At 36.4% G+C, this 22,305-nt stretch overlaps 1 protein-coding gene across 2 annotated transcripts in view; it reads right to left on the bottom strand.

The window, feature by feature from the left end:
• LOC109837607 overlaps positions 325-22,305 on the bottom strand; it is a 23,403-nt gene continuing 1,422 nt past the window's right edge. The window contains exons 2-10 of one of the 2 annotated variants that reach the window (XM_020405923.1): positions 21,193-21,661; positions 18,239-18,389; positions 17,849-17,956; positions 16,761-17,733; positions 11,069-11,293; positions 10,876-10,945; positions 4,012-4,178; positions 1,048-1,132; positions 325-836 (exon numbers count right to left, since the gene is read on the bottom strand). In XM_020405923.1, the coding sequence (XP_020261512.1) occupies positions 682-836; positions 1,048-1,132; positions 4,012-4,178; positions 10,876-10,945; positions 11,069-11,293; positions 16,761-17,733; positions 17,849-17,956; positions 18,239-18,389; positions 21,193-21,661 (2,403 nt within the window). In that variant the 3' untranslated portion in view covers positions 325-681. The remainder of the gene's footprint in view (positions 837-1,047; positions 1,133-4,011; positions 4,179-10,875; positions 10,946-11,068; positions 11,294-16,760; positions 17,734-17,848; positions 17,957-18,238; positions 18,390-21,192; positions 21,662-22,305) is intronic. The other variant, XM_020405924.1, reaches the window with a different exon arrangement.

Below are 22,305 nucleotides of genomic sequence, written 5' to 3'. Positions count from 1 at the left end.
TGAGTTCCCCTCCTCTTTAGACCAAATACGCGAGGATGCAATCAGACTGAGCCTTTGCTCCACTCTGATGTCGATGTATTTGCGACCCCCTTCGAACTGTCATGTAATGGACTTCATCATACTTCAGAGGCAATCTCAGGGCATCCCATCCTACATCTTTGTAGAAAATATAGCTGTAAAATAATGCGTACCGGATAAGGATTTTAATCATCAACTCGGGCGCACCTTCCAGTGTCTACGGCAAATGCACCAAACTTTACGTTTGCGCAAACTATTATCCACCAAACAAATCACTGCTAGACATCAATTAGCGAATTACCCAAGTAACTGACAACAAGCGTCTCCATGCTAAATCATCGATCTCGTATTTTTAAACACTCTGCCTCGTCACAACCGAAACGTGTTCAAAGCAATATTCAATTAGTAATCTTTATAGAGTCAAACTCTATGACTATGCAGAGACTCAGCAAGATCCCTGATTCCATGAGTAAGCTATGGATCAATAAACACCGTGAACTAGGGATGTGTAACAGCATAAAGTAATATAATCCCCCTCTGCCTTTTTCTGAAGTCCAGAGGTTAGTGAGTTAAACATATATGTATTGAAGGATGAAATTCCACTGCGCTCCTAGCAATGAGCACCTCAAGTTTCATATTTACAAAAGCACATTAACATAGTTATCACTGTTTTTTAATCCTCGCCTGCAGTGTTTGTAGGGTATTCAGCATTTGGGTAGCTGCAGATTCCCGAGCTTCATGCGGGCTACTTTTCAGATCACCATCGTCGGCAAACTCAAAATCTGTCCCATGTACTGACACAGTAGCCTTGAACATTCCTGCGGAAAAGGCACGAGTCCAAAGTTTAGTTAGAGCAAGGCATTTCGGAAACTAAATTGGTTTGAAGATAATATTGCCATTTTTTGCAAGTGTTAGTCTAGTGGTTTGGTAAAAACACTGTTGCAAATAAGGATGGACCATACGATTGTTTCATGAAACGAGGTTGGTTAATATATACACATTATACAATGAAAAAACAACAAGAATTACCAGTGCTCTCACAGCCTGCAAGTGATGGAAATACAGTATATCTGGGTAATATCCAGCCATTCTCGTGGCATATATCATCCAGTTCCTGCAGATTAAGTACAGAAAAACTCAGCATTTCTATATGTATAAGGTGATGCTTAAGGATAAGATGAATAAGGTCATAAAAATTATGTAACCATTTTCATTTTGTTCAGCAGAATTCATATGTTCCTATGTACAGATCGCTTGCATGATTTCGTTTATAGTCTGCTTATTTCTTTTCTTGTTTTGACTGCATAAAATTACTTTCATTTGAACTATTGGATTCATAAAACTCTGGGTTCATTGTTCTCTCTTCTATATAAAAAGAGCCTAATACCATCTTATTTTTCATCTATCAACTCCTACTGAAGAAGTGAGTTGTCCCATATATACATATATACTGTATTTCCATCACTTGCAGACTGTGAGAGCACTGGCAATTCTTGGTGTTTTTTCTTTGTATAATGTGTTTGCAGTAACCCACCTCATTTCATGAAACAATCATATGGTCCATCCTTCTTTGCACAATAGTGTTTTTATCAAACCACTAGACCGATCAAACCAATTTAGTTTCCGAAATGCCTTGCTCCAACTAAACTTTGCGCTTGTGCCTTTCGGCAGGAATGTTCAAGGCCACTGTATCAGCACATGGGACAGATTTTTAGAGCACCAACGATGGTGGGCTAGCAGATAAGATGGATTTTGTAACGGAGGGACTAATTTAAAAAAAAATTTACACGCAACCTGAGAGAAATTTTAATGATTCAGGGCCCTAATATTGAAATAACGCAAATACCATAAGGATCTGTCCATCTACCATTTGTATAAAAGCTACATTTGTTGTTATTTACTTTAATATTCTTTAGACAAAGTGCATAATATTTTTAAATTACTCTTGGATTTAAAAATAATCATTAGTTAGCTAAAATCTCTATTGTCATAAAGCAAACACTTCGCTCTACAACGTTTTAAAAATATCGTTAGGATATTGCTGTCCATATATCATCTGTATAAAACGCTACATTTGCTGTAATTTACTTTAACATTCTTTAGACCAAGTGCATAATAGGGCCCTAATATTGAAATAACGCAAATACCATAAGGATCTGTCCGTCTACCATTTGTATAAAAGCTACATTTGCTGTTATTTACTTTAATATTCTTTAGACAAAGTGCATAATATTTTTAAATTACTCTTGGATTTAAAAATAATCATTAGTTAGCTAAAATCTCTATTGTCATAAAGCAAACACTTCGCTCTACAACGTTTTAAAAATATCGTTAGGATATTGCTGTCCATATATCATCTGTATAAAACGCTACATTTGCTGTAATTTACTTTAACATTCTTTAGACCAAGTGCATAATAGGGCCCTAATATTGAAATAACGCAAATACCATAAGGATCTGTCCGTCTACCATTTGTATAAAAGCTACATTTGCTGTTATTTACTTTAATATCTTTAGACAAAGTGCATAATATTTTTAAATTACTCTTGGATTTAAAAATAATCATTAGTTAGCTAAAATCTCTATTGTCATAAAGCAAACACTTCGCTCTACAACGTTTTAAAAATATCGTTAGGATATTGCTGTCCATATATCATCTGTATAAAACGCTACATTTGCTATTATTTACTTTAACATTCTTTAGACAAAGTGCATAATATTTTAAAATTACTCTTGGATTTAAAAATAATCATAGCTAAAATCTCTATTGTCATAAAGCAAACACTTGGCTCTATAATTTAACCGGAGTTTAATTTTTATTTGTGAATAATTCTTGCAAAATTAAGGGTGGGTATAAACCGATTAGAAGCATGGGCGAACCGGCACAACCAAGGATGGGTCAAGACCCAGTCTGGCTCGGTGGTTCATAAGCTGGGTTGGGTTTTGATCTAAACTCGGATCCAAAGAGGCGGGGCCTGTCCACTATTGCCCTAGCCTACAGTTGGCCAAGCCCAACTTTACTATGATTGTTATTTTATTTTATTACAAAACTAAAATAATTTTTTTCTCTTCTACTTGTAATTTAAACTTAGTTACAATACATGGTGTAACTAAGCTAGTTACGCACATCTCTAAAAATACATGTTTGACTGAATATTGACGATCCATGCCGTTCATTATGATTAATGCATTAAAAACTCAATAGAGATAAAAAAAAAGACATAAATGTTAAAATAAATGGATTACTAACTGTTTTCATGAAAATATTCAATTAGTCATGTGAAAACCTCACTGGCAGTAGAAATCTGTGTCTAACTACTTATTTCAATTACAGTATTGTCATGCAGCCAATTTAACCTGAAAATGGGTTATCGGATAAATGGCAACCTATTAAACACTAGAGATGAGAAACTTATTAGTAATCAATTCATAAAAATGAATTGTTAGTTTATTACTATATTCAACAAGATTTGCAAGTCCCATAAACATAAGAAATAGTGTGCGTGTGTGTGCCTGCATGTCTGTGTGCGCGTGGGCATGTTTGTACGTGCGCGCGCTTCTGTGTGCGCGCGTTTGAGTAGTATGTGTCAGATGTACATGTGTGTATGTGCTCACGTGTTTTACAAATGAAATCTAAAAGTCAAAGAGCAGGAAGCATGATTTGAGCCTCTAGCAGACGACGATCATCATAATTGTTTTTATTTAGCCAAGAAAAACATGCATGATGTTGAAGAAGAGAAGACAGATCCAACCACGGAACCTAATGTTTATTTAGTTGTCATATGATGATAAACAGAAAAAAGAAACTAACTATTCACAAAAGGAGTTTAAATCCATGGGTAATTGTGATGCATAGGCGGGTTTTTAAGATGTGACAGAAGATATTCATTCAGGAGTTTAAATCCATGAGTTATTGTGATGAATATGCGGGTTTTCAATTTCATAAAGTGTTCTAGAGTTGTTCTATAGTGCCATAAAAAGTATACCACTTGCCTGACATGAATTTACTGAGCTAAGAACTGCCTCAGAGAACTTCCTCCTTTTACTATTTTGAGAAAGTCTCTGCTCTTCAGATGACAGACCCATACGAACTTGACTTGAGCTTAAGCTGTTAAGTGCTTCGATTACCGAGTCAACTTGCAATGTCGAACTCTCATCTCCTACGAAAGAAAGTAACCAAATCAAAGTGTCACTAGTGAAAGTTTCCCATGTGAATTTCTAATTTTTCTAAATAAAAATGGCATAGTTGAGTTTAACTTTTGACAAAAGACAATAGAGATTGACTAAATCCACACTAATCTACGGACAAAGTAAAAGAGGATCGATTTACTTATATGTTAATAAAATGATAATTGCAATATTCATTTCTTTTCTTTTTTCAGAAAGTTATCTTGGTCCTATAAGAACGTTCTGGAGTCGACCAATATTGCATGTCTTGGTATTTACTGGTGATCAAGTCCAATAATTAGTAACTGCTAACCATTAGTCTCAAGACTAACAACACTTAAGTTTTGATGATTAGCAAATCCCTTTTGATGCAAAAATACCATGGAGATAGTTTTTTGCTTAATAAATTATTTACATCGATCTAGCCATGGAACATTGGAAATAGGTCGGAAGAAATCAAGATTAAATTGCAATACCTAGAAGAGGTTGGAGGGAATCAATAGTTGTCAACTTTCTATTCAATAATCATATAATTTGAAAAAGCATGGCCCTTATCTAATCAAGATAACGTCATTCTATTAAGCACCTTTAATGCAAATGTAAGGTAATAAGTTAGTTATTTATCTTGGCACATATGGTCTAATTCCATTTTATATTCACTCTTTTATCTTTATCTATATGAGCTAAATCCATCTTGATCATATTAAGCTCACATACAAGATGACTATATGGCCATTTGCTGGATATATTTTTCAATCGTACGTCTCGCAGTCAAATCAAGATATATCTTACGCTCATGTACCTGATTGACTATCATTCCCATTTGATGAATACATGAATTATAACATCATATTGTATATTTATAATTACCCTCCTTACTATGCATTCGACTTTCAAGTCCTTGATTCACTTGAATATTGTTAGTAAATTTAAGAGCTGCTGTTTTACTCAGTCTTCTGTTCTGTTTTATGAAGGTTCTAGTCTTTAGGAGCACTAGCTGTTATCTCTATTTTTCAGTAGGTTAGTTGTTGTTTTTCAGGTCAAGTAAGTGTCTAGGAACGTGTCCCTGTTAGTAGCAGAAAATGAGGAATTTAGTTATGGGTCATTGTGTATTTTATTCTGCATTTTTTTTATGATCAGTATGGATTTTCCCCCTCTTTTCCAGTTCTACTCTCTTTATCTATCTCCTTTCAAATAAAATCAACAGTGGTATCAGAGCCTGCCTTGATCTTAAGGGGCTGCGAAAATAGCTTGTGAGAGTGATCGAGAGGTGAGGGTGCATTCAAAGAAGCTGAGTGAACATGGAAGCAAGTTCGAGCAGTCTTCCTGCCCTGGCTCCACCAATGTTCGATGAGGAGAACTATCAAGCTTGGGCAGTAAAAATGCAAGCCTACATGGAGGGTTGTGATTACTGGAAAGCAGTAGAAGACGACTATGAGGTGGCTGCACTTCCTGACAATCCAACCATGAATCAAATCAAAAATCACAAGGAGAGGAAAACTAGAAAAGCCAAGGCCAAAGCATGTCTGTATGCTGCTATTCCACCAGCCATTTTCAGTAGAATCATGGCTTGTGAATCAGCTAAGGCAATCTGGGACTTCCTCAAAGCAGAGTACCAAGGAGATGAAAAGATCAAGAGCATGACGGTGTTGAATTTGGTCAGGGAGTTTGAGAGATTGCAGATGAAAGAGTCTGAGACAATCAAAGAGTATTCAACCAAGTTGATTGACGTTGCAAACAAGGCAAGAATGTTTGGCACTGACCTCTCTGACAATAGGTTGGTGCAAAAGATCCTTGTTTCTTTGCCTGAGAGGTATGAGGCAACCATTGCTTCATTAGAGAATACCAGGGACTTGTCTCAGATCAAGCTGGCAGAATTGGTTAGTGCTCTGCAAGCACCTGAACAAAGGAGGTCGATGAGGCTGAAAGGAAGTGTCAAGAGGCTCTAAGGGCCAAAGTGCAACACAGCTCTGAAGGAGAAGAGAAGAAGTGGAAAGGGAAGAAGGGAAGTGACAGTAACTCAGAGGTTGCTGCAGGAGAAGGCAGTGCAGGCAACAAAGGAGGAAGATATTCTCCATGCAAGCACTGTGGTAAAAAGAATCATCCCCATTTTAGATGTTGGAGAAGGCCAGATGTAAGGTGCAGGAGATGTTAAAAAATGGGACACATTGAGAAGTTTTGCAAGGAGAAGGGAGACCAGCAGCAAGGTGAAGCACATGTTGTAGTCCAGCAAGAGGTAGATCAGCTGTTTGTTGCCTCTTGTTTCATTTCTAGTACTCCATGTGACAGTTGGCTTGTTGATAGTGGTTGTACAAACCATATGACAAGTGATGAGAAACTGTTTAGAAACCTTGATAAGTCAATAAAATCAAGGGTAAGAATTGGAAATGGAGAATACTTAGCAGTAGAGGGTCGAGGGACTGTGGCTATGAAGAGTTGTGCAGGGATTAAGCTGATTTCTGATGTAATGTATGTTCCTGAGATTGATCAGAACCTGCTAAGTGTGGGGCAGTTGGTAGAAAAGGGATTTAAGGTAACATTTGAAGAAGGAAAATGTTTGATCTTTGATTCTAGTGGCCAGGAGTTGTTCAAGATAAAGATGCAGCAAAAAAAGTTTTTCTCTGAATCCTCTCGAAAAGGAGCAAGTGGCATTCAAATGTCAGGCCAATGATTCAGAGATATGGCACAAAAGATTGGGGCATTTTCACCACAAAGGCTTGCAGTTCATGAAAAAAAAATGAGATGGCAAAAGGGTTACCAAACCTGGAGGAGCAACTCTCAAGCTGCAAAACTTGTTTGATGGGCAAGCAAGCCAGACTTCCCTTCAAGGAGTCAACTTGGAGAGCTACAGAGAAGCTGCAGCTGATCCATACAGATCTCTGTGGTCCACAAGCAACTCCTTCACTAAGTGGCAGCAGGTATTTCATTATCTTCATTGATGACTATACAAGAATGTGCTGGATTTACTTCATGAAGCGAAAGTTAGAAGTTGCTGAAGTGTTTCTGAAGTTTAAAAGATGGATTGAGAATCAAAGTGGCTGTAGGATTCAAGTCATTAGATTTGATAATGGCACAGAATACACTTCACAGAGGTTTAAGTCTTTTTGTGAGGAAGCTGGAATCCAGCATCAACTCACTGTCCCATACTCTCCACAGTAAAATGGAGTTAGTGAGAGGAAAAATAGAACCGTTATGGAGATGACCAGGTGTCTGTTGCATGAGAAGAATCTGCCAAAGGAACTTTGGGCAGAAGCAGCAAATACAGCAGTTTTTCTGCTGAACAGACTGCCTACAAGGGCATTGGAGAAGAAGACACCCTTTGAAGCATGGTTTGGTGTCAAGCCAACTCTAAAAAACTTGAAGGTGTTTGGCTGTCTATGCTACTCTTACATTCCACAGGTCAAGAGAGACAAGCTGGAAAAAAAGTCTGAAGCAGGAGTATTTGTAGGCTACAGCCTTGTGTCAAAGGCCTACAGAATATATCAGCCAAAGTATGGAAAGGTAATCACTAGTAGAGATGTTCAGTTCTTGGAAGCTGAAGAGTGGAATTGGGCTAATGACACTCAGAATGAACCAGAGAAAATGTCCTTGGAATTAGAAGAGCTGGTGGATGACATTCCAGTAAGAGGCACCAGATCTTTAGTTGATATATACCAGAGGTGCAATGTGGCTGTTCTGGAGCCAGCAGGCTTTGAAGAAGCCAAAGATGATCAGAGATGGATGAGTGCAATGAAAGAGGAGCTGGCTATGATAAAAAAAAAATCAGACCTGGGAGTTGGTGGAGAAGCCTAAAGACAGGAAAATCATTAGACTGAAGTGGGTCTTCCGGACTAAACTCAATCCTGATGGCTCAGTGAACAAACATAAGGCTAGGTTAGTAGCAAAAGGTTATGCACAAGTTTAGGGAGTAGACTTCTCTGAAACATTTGCATCTGTAGCAAGGTTAGATACTATCAGACTAGTTCTTGCCTTAGCTGCTCAAAAGGGTTGGAAAGTGTATCAGTTAGATGTCAAATATGCATTCCTAAATGGAGAGTTGCAGGAAAAGATTTATGTTGAACAACCAGAAGGATTCATCGTACCAGGTCAGGAGGAGAAGGTTTATGTGCTGAAGAAGGCTCTGTATGGCTTAAAGCAAGCACCCAGAGCATGGTACAGCAAGATGGATGGGCATTTGCTGAGTCTAGGCTTTAAGAAGAGCCTAAGTGAGTCCACTTTGTATGTTAAAGAGTTGGATTCTGACTTGATTATTGTATCTCTCTATGTGGATGACTTGCTGGTAACAGGAGGAAATGAGGCTCAGATCACTGTGTTCAAACAGAATATGATGAAGGTGTTTGAAATGACTGATTTAGGTGAAATGTCCTACTTTCTTGGCATGGAGATCAAACAAGCTCAAAACGAGATCTTCATATGTCAAAGGAAGTACTTGAAGGAGATCTTGAAGAGGTTTGGTATGGAGGAGTGCAAGAGTGTGAGTACTCCAATGGGTAAGAAAGAAAAACCGGAGAAGAATGATGGAGCTGACCCTGCAGATGAAGGTCTTTATAGGAGCTTAATTGGTTGCCTAATGTACCTCACAGCAACCAGATCAGACATCATGTTTCCCGTAAGTGTTCTGTCCAGATTTCTAAACTGTGCTAGTGAGTTGCATATGGTAGCTGCAAAGAGGGTGCTGAGGTACTTGAAGGGTACTATCTCATATGGGATTAAGTTCTGCAAAGTTCAGGATTTCAAGTTGCATGGTTATTCTGATAGTGATTGGGCTGGATCAGTGGAAGACATGAGAATCACTTCTGGTTATTGCTTTACATTTGGGTCAGGATGTTTCTCTTGGTGTTCAAAGAAGCAAGAGCCGGTGGCTCAATCAACTGCAGAAGCTGAGTTCATTGCAGCAATTGCAGCTGCAAATCAAGCAATATGGTTGAAGAAGCTGATAGATGATCTGCATGTGCATCAAGATGATAACATAGAGATCTTTGTGGACAATCAGGCCACTCTGGCCATCTCACAGAATCCTGTCTTTCATGGAAGAACAAAGCATTTCAAAGTTAAGTATTACTTCTTAAGGGAGGTGCAGAGATCAGGTGAAGTGAAGCTGGTGTATTGTAGTTCAGAAAATCAACTTGCAGACATATTCACAAAGTCATTTCATGTCGGTCGTTTTGAGACTCTTAGGGACAAGTTGGGTGTATGTGCAGCTCAAAATTCAGGAGGAGAATGTTAGTAAATTTAAGAGCTGCTGTTTTACTCAGTCTTCTGTTCTGTTTTATGAAGGTCCTAGTCTTTAGGAGCACTAGCTGTTATCTCTATTTTTCAGTAGGTTAGTTGCTGTTTTTCAGGTCAAGTAAGTGTCTAGGAACGTGTCCCTGTTAGTAGCAGAAAATGAGGAATTTAGTTATGGGTCATTGTGTATTTTATTCTGCATTTTTTTTATGATCAGTACTGGATTTTCCCCCTCTTTTCCAGTTCTACTCTCTTTATCTATCTCCTTTCAAATAAAATCAACAAATATCAAAGCACTAGTCTAACCTATGTAATTTGCATACCTCCTTCACTTTACACAGTCCTCGCTTTGTACTAGAAGCTGGATTAAATTAAATTGGCAAGCATATTTCGGTTGATTGAAATGAACTTCAAATGGTTGCCAATTAAATAGAATTTAGATGACCAACTCAATTCACATTCTGCAGGCCTCACAATGGCCTTTTGGTAACAGCCAAGTTTAGCTATCACACGGCCAAGGGAGCCCAATAATCTACTTGACATTGGGATAGAAAGAGATTCAAATTTCAAAATTGATAAATAATATCTTGTGTTAACCTTTAAATAGTTCATTCGACTCTCTAGATCAAAATTTTGTCATCTTGACCCATTGCTTGGCAATATCAAAACATATATAGATCAAATCTTCAAGGAAATCTCTCTGTTCTCCATGTCCCATGGATCTAGTGTACTGGGCAACTTTATTACTATCGTCCGATTAATACCTCATTGTGCTATCCAAGGAAAAACCATTGTGTTTGTTCTAAATCATTCTCAGGCTATTGCATTAAAGAATGTTGTTTCATCGCAAAAGTGTAAGACCAATAGTCAGGGAGAGTGATCAGTAAGAGAAAATGAAGAGTTCAGGAAGAACATTTGTTGTGTAAAATCACATACTGTTGAAAGAGTCACAAGCTCCCAAGTGCTTGTTCCACGATCTGGGAGGACAGAAGAACATGTAGTGAGTGTAAAACTAGCACTTGGGAAGTGGTCGAAATCTGTTCGATCTAGATTGACCATGAATGAGAAGCCTGCAGTTTGTGATAAAATACGCCTGAGAGTCATCTGGGCAGTGCATGTCGCCCATTGATGGATCAATCACTTCACACAATGCATTGATCAGTCCTCCTCTTTGCCCTATCATTATTTTATTTATATTTCATTGATAGTTAATTTTGCATCGATTTCCATATTGCATCGATTTCCATACATATGAAGTTGTAGTGACATGATACAGTTCAATATAGATTTTCATACAACCCTATCTACACCTCACCCTCAGGGGTTATATCAAAGATCTTCACTAGCCAATGCTATCCGTGGTAGGTATATCTTTAACTTTGAACCTGAGAGCGAAAAGATCTTAAACTTTGCATTCTACCACTGCTTTTTGCTAAGTAAATATCCAAAACAAAAAGAAAGTACCTCTTAGATTTTTCTGGATGTTCATTTCACAGCGAGCAATCTCATCCTGAATCAAGCGTTTTTGTTGATACTGCGTAAAACCAAAGGTCTGAGCAATTTGAATGAAGATCAAAGATTTTATCTATATAAATTCAAATGAAAAAAATTAAGAGGGAGGGATTCCTTTTAAACAAACAAATCAAAAACTACATACCAGATCATCCCTCTTTTTCTGAAAAACTCTCAAGCAAGCTTGCAGCAGATCTTTTTCCTTAGATGCCATCACATGATAAAATGAACTATGGTCACTGGACGTAAAATGCACGGGAGCAAGTGGTAGATCACCCGAAGAACATCCACCTTGATTAGCACCACTAACATACGTTCTATCTTTGTCTGTGCACTTCGTTATGCATCCAACTGAGTCTCTCCTGCATGCCTGGTGAATCCACAATGTAAATTTTGCTTTGCAGCAAAATAGAAATGACAACGAAAAACTGTATGCACGTTATATATAACTCATATATGGTAGAGAGGATCCCATTTTCTTTTATCCCTAGTGAAAGAACCTATTCACATTTAAAAAATCTCATCCTGATAAAGAAAGGTACAAGACAGATCATCTTTCAGCATTGCACAAAAGTTTGGTGAATCTGACAAGTGCATCCCTGCAGGTGTTTACTTCTGCTCAACTAATATTTTTCCAACTAGCTTGCTCCTATCGCCTAAGCCATCAAGCTTAGCATCTGCCTCAGCTTCCTGACCATGCAGGGGCAGAGCCAGGATTTTCCTCCAGTTGTGGCACAATCCCAAGTCTCAAAAATCAGAAATATTTCTTTATAATCATGTAACTGTTCAAAGATTTGAGTAGCCATATAAAGCCATAAAGACCTTCTATTTTTCATATAAAAATATGAACAGTAAAATATCACTTCCAAGATTTCATGCCTATAATTCCATTTTTACTAATATTTTGATACTAAAAAGTTTAATTTCCATTATAGTAATAATATATACATATAGAAAACGATTTTAAGTTTTTTTTATTATGTATTTATTTTCTATTTAATACTCTTGGAAGTATAAATTACATAATGCATGGTAAATTTCTATAGTGCATGATAAATTTCTGGTATCATATATAGATTCTTCAAAATTTACATAACATAATTAAACATCTCGTGTTCTAACTTCAATGCACTCAATGCTCGTGTATACGCAGTTTTGGTTTTGAATTTTTTGTTGATTATCAGCATTATCAAGTGCACCTATGTCTTTTCACATAGCTAAGCTACAACTCCGCATTTTAGATTTTGAGGAAGCCTTGCAGATCAATAGCTAGGTAGATAAGGCATATGTATGATCCTTTACAAAAGACATGCTTACAAACTGACAAGTTAAAGTCAATTTCCCAATTGCAGGTAGGTCAGTTGCCCTACCTGCCCTTAATCTAGCTCCGACACTGTGACACAAGCTTGCAGATGGATAAACACTTCCCTTCTGTAATTAGACCGTCCGGCGTCCGTTAGATCCCCTCGATCAAGTATTGGTAAGCTCGAAGTTTGCCATCACATAGTTTAAAGCTTTTACTAGAAATGTGCATGACACATCACTGATATAGGACCAAAATATCACCCGTTCAGAGAGTCATTATAGAACATAATGGGATCTGGTCTGGGTCAATCATCCTGCAGCAATGCTTTGGTAACCATACGGATATAGCCCATAGGGAATATAGCAAGAACAATCACCATTCACCACCCTTGTATGGCAGATAAAGGAGCCAATGATTTGATCTTGCATATCTGGTTGCAATCCATCAATCTGGGAATAAAAATTTTCCTCCAATCGGAGGCCCAGTATAAACAAGAAAAACTCATCCTGTCTCCTATACCTCAATGCCTCGAGATGGCAACATTGGCTAAATGGCAGAGAAACAATGGGAAACCAGAAAGTGGCTTCCAAGTCCAGACAACCAGCAACGACCAAAGTTGACACGATCAAAGTGAATACTGTTTCTTCAATGTGGAAATACCTAGCTAAAACATTTACCCTGGAATAAGGATGGCCTGGTGCCACCTCTATCTACACCTACGTGGGTGCCTATGCCCTTTTTAAAAAAGAGAGAGCCCATACTCAACCCACAGAAAGAAATTATGTGTTTATCCTTACTAGAAAAGGATAAAGAGGTTTACCCCTTACATACTGCCATTAATACTAAGGCTTATTTTAGTAAGAATACACCACTCTGATATCAAACATGACTTGCACTTGATTATGAAAATAAGGATTTAGGTGCTTGAAGAATAATCAAGATAAACTGAAAATTGTAGGAGAGACATTTACTGTGAGGAAAAAACCTGAAAAATTGCTGAAACATAATCTAGCCAACCTACAGTCAACTTGCCAAAATCTTAGTTAAACAGATTGAGCTTGAACAGTAGTCTTTAGACTCAACTTCGACTTGGGAGTCTAACTTAAACAGTTAATGAAGGCAAACTTTCCTAGAATATGCTTGACTGCATTTGGAGAGGTACACCAACTTAAAGCATTTATTCTCACTCGCAGGGATCAATATAGCACCCTTATGAATTAAATAAAAAGTAGGTGGAATTCAATAAATTCTCTTTCCAAGGAAATGTTTATTTATGAAGCTTCCTATCAAAGAGGATTTTGGTTTTGAAGTGATATGCCTATGTATACACACTTATGCAAGATATTGGAAGTTTGAGCTATAAAGGAAATTTCTTCTGCATTCTAGAACCACTATTGCCTATCTCAGAATGTAAGATCACACTGTTTAAAGTGATCACATGTCCTAAATGTACGTGGATGAAAAAACATGACCATTGAACAGCTTCAACTCACACATCAAATGGTCGCAAAATGAAGAGCTTTTCAATAATAAAACAAATGCAACTGTGAGGTCAATGGGAAAACATTTTAAAAGGATGAAGATATTAATATACTCAGGTCACAGAATGGAGATGTCACGCCCCACAACTGCAGCAGAATTTCATAAAATACGGGGTGAGCAACAGCAGGCAGCAGCGACCAGTGCGTGAGATAAGTCTTATGCACGGGTCAAGCCTGACACTTCATATCACATAGTTTATCACAAAATATTCATAAACTTGCTGATGATAGAAGTCAGAGCAACTATATATGTATATAATCGGTATTTATAGCCCACAAGCTCACCGTTATAAACATGTTTACAAAACAAAACAAATTATGCTGAAGGTAACATCAAAAAGAAGAGGCTCTCCATATAACACCTCTCAGCCAAAAGCTCAAATCAAAAGTTCAGTAGTAGGAAGCTACGCCGAATCTGAAAAAATTTAAAAACAACGGGGTGAGCTAGCGCTCAGTGAGAACATTTCCCACTAGAGTTCCTAGATAACTAACAAAATAGTAATGAGAATAATTCTCAGAAATAACGAGTTACAAGTTTTACATGAGAAATTCAAAGATAACAAAATAAGATCCAAATATCATAATATTGTCGTCTTTAAGAAAGAATGCAACAATTATATTTTCTTTCTTATGTGCAACTGAATATACTGTGAAGTTTCTTGAAATCAAACCCTTTTTGAATCAAGGTAAACATTAAGACGGAAAAGAACGACTAATTTGTACAAACCAGATAATTATTATTTTCTCAATTTCAGAGTCAATTATCAAAATCTTAATTCTCGATGAGTTATTCATGAATGTAAAAGTCACATCATAGGTCACGCTAAGGCTACGAATTATAACCCAGTAGCAAGGGAATGCGTAAAACGAGATCACATGACAGATAATTCCCGGGAATCGAATGCACCTAAGTAGCTAACATTGCCATAGTTTACTGACCAAAGACAGAGGGGCCGGAATAAATTTTAGAAGGGCCAATACAGAAGGGCCAATACAGAAGGGCCAATACAGATGGACCAAATAAAGGTACATTCACCATATGGCAGGCAGAAACAATCCATAGTGGACTATTTGAGGGTTTGAAAACATCGAGATCACATGTCCAATGAGTAATACTTTGCATATCAGAATTTACAGATATTTTCAAATGAAGTTGACAAGGTAAAGCTCTTCACTTCAGTTAAAACAGTTTACGGATTTATACTTTTTCTTTTATCAGATACTAAGTCACGTAAAATCTTTGAATCCGTTAAACTGTTGAAATACATTCCAAATACTTCATCAAAAACTTTCAGATAAAACAATGCCCATAATTATTTGAAAATTGTATGAGAGCCAAATTCATTTTTCATATTTTACACAAAAATCAAATTTGTTTTTCATATATTGTACGAGGCTAACATCGTATTATAGGATAAACCACAACAGAAATAGGTTAAATCTTTATATACATGAAAATAACATATTATTTATTTTTTGATCACCAGATAAATCAAATATCATACTCATGCAATTTCATATTATAAAATACTAGTGAGAAATGAACTCACCTCAAGTGGACACGACTTTTCCCAAAATATTATCCCCTGGATATCAACCAGGTCCTATAATATAAGACTAATTCAGAACAAGTACGTTTTATAGGATAATCACTGCAGAGCTTAAAATCAATCATATTCATGTATATTCAAATAATAATTATCTATAAATATGGTATACGTAGGCTTCTTTTCTCATTTCAGCAATTTACCCAGCTAAATTTCTAACTAAGTTGAATTTTCTGGGCCTAGTTGCAAATTTATTGAACAGTAGGATCCTCATGAATATTTTCCATTTATTTTTATATTTGGACCCATATATACAAGCTAAAAAACTTTCAGGGGACCCAAAAGAATTTTACTATTTTATTTTAATTCTCCTTTCTCTCTCTTCTTCATCTCTTCCTTCTGTTTCCCTACTTTCTCACTTTATTTTCCTTTCGGTTTTCTTCTTCTCTTCCTCTCTTCTCTTTTTTTCGGTTGCACATGAGCAGGCCGCCTCCGGATCCTCCACGGCGGCAGTGAGGCTCGCCGGTCATCAAGGATCAACGGCGAGTTCCTCGCCGGCGATGGTAAGTGTTCTCTTCTTTTTTTTCTCTTTTTTTCCAATTTCTTAAGATATCAGAGACTTTAACCCCATGAAATCAAAGAATTCAACAAAGAGGGTAGTTCATACCTTTGGATTGTCTTGAATTTTGATGAAATTCCTCTCTTTTACTTTTTCCCTAATCTTCTTCTTCTTTTCTTTTCTTTTCTTTTCCTCTATCTATTTTTTTTCCTTGGGGGGTTTTTGTTTTCTTTTCAACCTCTTTTTATACTGATGAGAGGCAGTGTAAATTTTTCACCAACATAGGTGAGGCGGTAAAATCACCGACATAGGAACAGTGTGATTGTTTTTTTTATTTGTTTGGGCTGTTACAGGAGATGGGAAAGTTGCAATTTTAAAGGAGCAGAGGAAATTTTCTCCTTCGGAACCTGACCTCCCATTTTCTCACGTACAAATGTGTACGCATGTATCCCACAATATGTATCTTCAAAACGTTTGGAGATGTCTATCTATGGTCACCAAATGCACAAGGCCGTTTCTAGATCCATGGGTGTCACCGAATGCACAAGGTCAGTGCTAGGGTACTTTCAAAAAGGTTGAGAAAATATAGAAGAATTAACAGCAATTGCTACCTTTTAAAAATCTCTGTGAACTACACTGCAGGTACTTACAATATTTTATAAACAACGTGAAGAAGGGACCAATATGATGTAACATCATGATATGGATCTGCACTTATCTTTCCTACGAATTAAAATCATCCAAATATTCATTAAAGCACCTAGAAAATGTAAGTTAAATACAAGTTTAGTCCCTGATGAGCTCAAAATCATGTATAAAGAAACGACCATACTAAAGTTTACATTTGTGGAGGAAAAGAACGATATAAAAGTCAAGATGGATACCTTGTCTTCATTGCCACCAACAGAAACTGGTGATGCACTACAGATATCATTCTTGCACTCATCAATATAGGCATCTGAAGTTACATTTGTCCCACTAGTAACTGCACAGTGTGAAGGCTGCTGGAGACTGTTCTGCCTCAAAGTATTACTTTTGCTTGTCATTGCATCTTTTACACAGGTGCTGCCAGATTTTTCATTGCTTGTGCTGGCATCTTTTATGTGCTTTTTCTCACTTATTTCAATGTCCTCACACTGCCCAGTTTTGGGCAATTTATCCTTTCTTACCTGATCTTTTATCTTAGTGAGACTGTCTGGCTCCGCTTGAGAAACGTCATATATTTTTTTGGGTTTACTAATTGCAGTACTTGAGTTATTATCTGCTGGAAGATCATTGATATTCTTGATAGTTACACGCTCACTTTTGACTATTTTTTTGTCTTTGTTGTTTACATTGCGCTCGCTTAAATCAGATTTTGTATTCATGCCTTCATCTTCCATGGGCATTCTGTCCAGCACCAAAGGATGCTTCAAATCGACAGCCTTGCAAGAATTAGTAACTCTATATGACCCATCAACTCTATTGTTATATGTATTACCATCCATCAAATTATTTTTCTCGTTGTCTAGATCATTATTATCCTGCTCATTCTGCATAGGCTTATCATTCATTGCCTGGTCTTTCATGATAATGCGGTCTTCTTGCTCAATGCAAGGACTGCCAGCTATATTTTCTGGCCTAATAGCAGATTCTAGAGACCCGTTTACTGATGATAGTTGACTTCTGCTAGTTTCTATAGTTAGCGTTTTGCTCTCCTTTCTATTCCCTATGTCTGCATTGGATTCACTTGAAACAAATTTGATATCAACCTTGTGATCTGCTATTGAAGCTACTCCATTCGGCTGCAGACTACACTTCCCTTCTTTGATTACCTGCTGTCCCCACAAATTCAAGGAATCATGATTAGCATCTTCCCTGTACATTGAAAATTTATGCAGTGAGAAAAGTGGACATAAAAGAAAAGATTACATTACAACAGCCTAGAACTTAAAGGTTAACTTGTAAACATAGATATATAGGCATAAATTACCTGGATAGCCAACTGGCTATAATTTCAACATATGGCAAGATGTTATAGTATTCAACCACTGATGTTACTTCGCAAGTTAAATCCTTCTTAACTAATGGTCCTTCCAAGCTACAAAAGAAAGAAAAAAATGCTCATAAAGTTATTAGCAGATGTATTAGAAGCTCTGAAGTCCAGAAAAAAATTTTAAACATCAAGTTCAAGCCCTTGTAACTTTTCAAAGCATAAATTGCAACTTGTTTATGTGAAACTGACAATAGCTCATTTTAAATATTGTCCCATTGGATAAAGAGAATTTGATAATATTTTCCAAGTGTAAGTCCCCACCAAATGGATGAAGCAACGCTAAAGTTATAGTGGTAATAACAATATCAAGACAACACATGCATTAACCTTGTTATCACATCTTCTATAGCAACTTCGGGAAGCTCCTCGCTCAATACTCTTCCATACTTCATAATATACAATCTGGAAGTTGTCTTCTCATGACTTAATGAATATGTCAAATGACGTTCCAGAATGCTTAAATCTGAGCGACTAATTCCTGTTTAAATGTATATAAATCTCAATCAGTTTTGCAGAATGATCAATGAAACAAACATAAGCAAAAAAGAACTTTTATAATATGTAAGTTAAAAAGTTTTTGTGATCCAATAACGACTAGTAATATCACAGCAACAAACCACTTCAGGGATTAATTGTGGATAGATCCCCTGTACTTCTATTGTTGTAGATAGACCCCTTCATTCTCAACCCCATTCATTTCTGGTTTAAATTAGTTATATTATATGCAATGATCATTATGCAAGTTTGTAGCAAATTAATCAGTATATGTAGGTCATATATTTCAGTTTATGAAGCCCAATCTCAACTGGAAACTAACATAGTTGAGACTAGAGAATACAGGGGGTCTATCTGCAAGATAGAAATACCGGAGGTCTATCCATGATTTGGCGATACTACTGGGACCTATCTGCAATTAACCCTATTAGAATAATGATAAAATAATAAAAATGATCATAGGCGGGCAATTATTCTGTTACTCCCTATGTTACATAGGTACAGATATGACTTATGAGTATAGACACAACAAATCTGTAGAAGGCAGGATATAGGAACATGACTATATATACACACATGTATACATATTGAAATTAACAGTTTACATGAGATCGATATTGTTTTCAATCACAATTTCACATGTTATGGAAAAGTAAGAAAGTCGTATAATGTTTTTATGCTTATTTTACTAAGTAGATTATAAATTGGAAACGCGCTCGTTTTCTCAACTAAATACCTAGATGTCCTTTTAAAATCATACTTCTGGAATGATATGGACTAAAACAGATCTAACCTGTGTCCTGCGAGTTGCAGGAAATGAACGTGAAGTGCAAGATGTATATCAAGAAGTATATGACGAGTGTTTCAAACTAAAACATGTATTATATAATTTAGTACATGTCTAAATAAATGTATGCATATGTTCAAGGAGTGTCCAAGGAGTGTCGGAGTCGGACACGGGTACAGGAGGTGTCGAACACGGTACAAGAGCCCAGATGAGGTGGTGGGTTAACTTCGATTCTTATATTTTTCACTTGTGCATTTCCAATTGTATGCGACTAAAGATGCACCTAAAACCAGTCAATACATCAGAAAGCATCCATTGAAATTTTACAGAAAGCATAACCTAATAGGTTTCAGCTGACACATTACAAGTATGCACATGAAGAGAAAATTCAAACAATTGTGTGCGTAATGACTCATTCAAGTATCATTAAAAGAATTTATCAGGAGTTTGCACCAACCAAACAGGGAATAAGTAAAGTTAAGTAATATATTTACCTACACGCATATAGAGAATAATAGGTATCCTTGACATATGAGGGAGTTCTCTCATATAAAGTAATTTATTTGAATCTCAGCCAAGTGTAAGGTCATTCTTCCATTATTAATTAAATGAAAATTAAATGAAGCCACATCCCTTGGCCGAGATTCAGATACATCACTGCATACAGGGTATCAAGGAAGGAAATAAGAGAGATTTGAAATGATATGGCAAGCCAACTCCTACAAGAGCAGCTAGTTCCTTCCCACCTAACAGACTGAGGCCAGGCTGTCAAGCCACATAACAAACCAGAAAGCTATCCAGCCTCAGAAAATAAGCGAATATGAGAGGATCACTCAACTTGGACATATGATACCCGTTATTCTCGATATGTGTGTGTGTATACACACACACATATATCGAGATAACGGTATCATATGCCGTGAGAGGTATATATATATATATATATATAATACCTCACTCATACATACTGTTATTCTAGAATATATATGTATGTATGTATGTATGTGTGTATGTATGTATGTATGTATGTGTGTGTGTGTATATATATACAATATATATATATATAATATATAGAATATATATATATATATATACACACAACACACATACTACATACATACAAATATATCGAGAATAACGGGTATCATGTATTAAGCATGTGTGTAGGCATGCTTGAATTAAAGTAGACAAGACAATTCAAAAGTTTGATTTATGAACACGAAAAAGTAGCATGAGGACTTATCAGCAAGGACAACTTTAGGATGACAGAATGGTGTACCATGGGAAAGGAAAGCCCTAAAAATACTCTCAGCAAAAAAATCGGAAAAATAGTGCGGTATTGATTTCATTTACAATTACTTAGAACCAGAGGGCAAATAGGAATTCATAGCCATCATTTAATTGCAAATGACAAGAAAATATAATTAATGTCGATCATAGTCAATTGAGGACTCGAAATTATATTCTAATTTGATCATTTGATTGGCTTCTTTTTCAATGAAAAACTTTCCAGCGTGAAGAAATGGGGCAGCACATTGAGATCTCTAGATTCGCCAAATATCCTAAAAAATTATGTAGGTTTGATTTTTTAGTGTCATTCTACTATGTCATGTTTAATAAAAATGGAAAAAATAGTCAACTCAAACGCTAGCAGTCATTCTGGTTGTCAGAATGAGCTTCTTGACATCTGGTTTGGTCAATCAAACTGCTAACCATAAGTTCATTGAATCACCAGCATCTAAGCAAGATCATAGAACAATCGACCAGAGAGGTTCCCACAATTTAATCATCCCAGCTATCTTCTAATCAAGCTCGCCAGGTTAAGAAACAAGTGAATATACCTGAAAGATTCCTGTCGGTAACTTCAGAAGGAAAGTGAAATGAAAGAGCCTTAACGAAGTAACAGGATGTTGAGGGGCGGGGATTTGCACAGCAGGGTGAGGAAACTAGAATAATATAAATAAGTCACTTGAAGAACATATTAGAAAAATTAAATCACCTGTTTCTTGCTCAACAGAAGAAAATGCAAGCTGCTCAAGTACTTTTTCGAACTCATCAGCTTCATTCTGTGAGAATCCATTTTCATAGTGGGCTTCAACAGCTTTTTCCACTAATGACCAGACACCTTGAGTAATAGAACAGAACTGAAGCAAACAGTTTTTGTTTGTAGGATCAACTAGAAAGACCGCAACTTTAGAAATTGGCCATCCCTGTATGATTGGATTATCTTTTGATGAATCTAATTCTATACAAATATTACAAGCATCCATGACCATCTTCTCAGTGATGGAGAACTGGTTGTTGAGATTATCAGAACCCTCTTCACATCCATGCATATATTTCAGGTAATGTAATATCCCTGGTTTGGCTATGCAGCAGAGTTTGAAAAAGGACTCTAAACCAAGAAACTCTAGTTTAGGAAACTGCTTTCGGTGATAATAATTATAAAGTATCACAACTGCATGCATCTGCAACAGCAGAGAATAGTTAAAAGACAAGGATAACCATTGCAAAATGATAAACATACCTGATGGAAGCAAATCTAATAGACTAGAAAAATTATAAAATACTCAAAAATAAATAAATCATAAACCAAAATACGAAATGGTATAGCAAAAAAAAAAAAAAACAGAAGAAGCGTTAGAAATTAAAAGGAAAAAAAACATACAAGACAAGGAACAAATCAGAAGTAAAGTGCTTACAATAATTATAAGAAAAAGAAAGGTTGGGAAACAGTGTCTGTACACAGTATCTTCAATAAAACATTCAAACACATGCAAGACATATTGTTATGATCTTTTACTAACAAATCCTACAAATCGTTATGTGAAATGTGAATTAAAAAAAATGAGGTCTGGTCTTTTATGTACAAACCCTCCCAATGATAGGTACCTAAGCATCCCTCTAAACATGATAAATGTTATTTTACCTCCATGTTATACACAATCCAAAATTTTCATACCACAGTTCCATTATGGAAAGATGAACGTTTCTTTACAAAATTTTAACCTGGCTTAATCTATAAACAATTAAACTATCCCTAATTAACTTAAATAAGTATAAAACCAATTCCCTTTTTCTCCTCTATCATCGGCAGGACCCGTGGCAACCG

The sequence above is a fragment of the Asparagus officinalis genome, chromosome 4, assembly GCF_001876935.1.
Source record: "Asparagus officinalis chromosome 4, Aspof.V1, whole genome shotgun sequence".
Taxonomy (NCBI): domain Eukaryota; kingdom Viridiplantae; phylum Streptophyta; class Magnoliopsida; order Asparagales; family Asparagaceae; genus Asparagus; species Asparagus officinalis.
The sequence above is the reverse complement of the archived record's forward strand: the minus strand, read 5'-3'. Positions and strand labels throughout refer to the sequence as shown.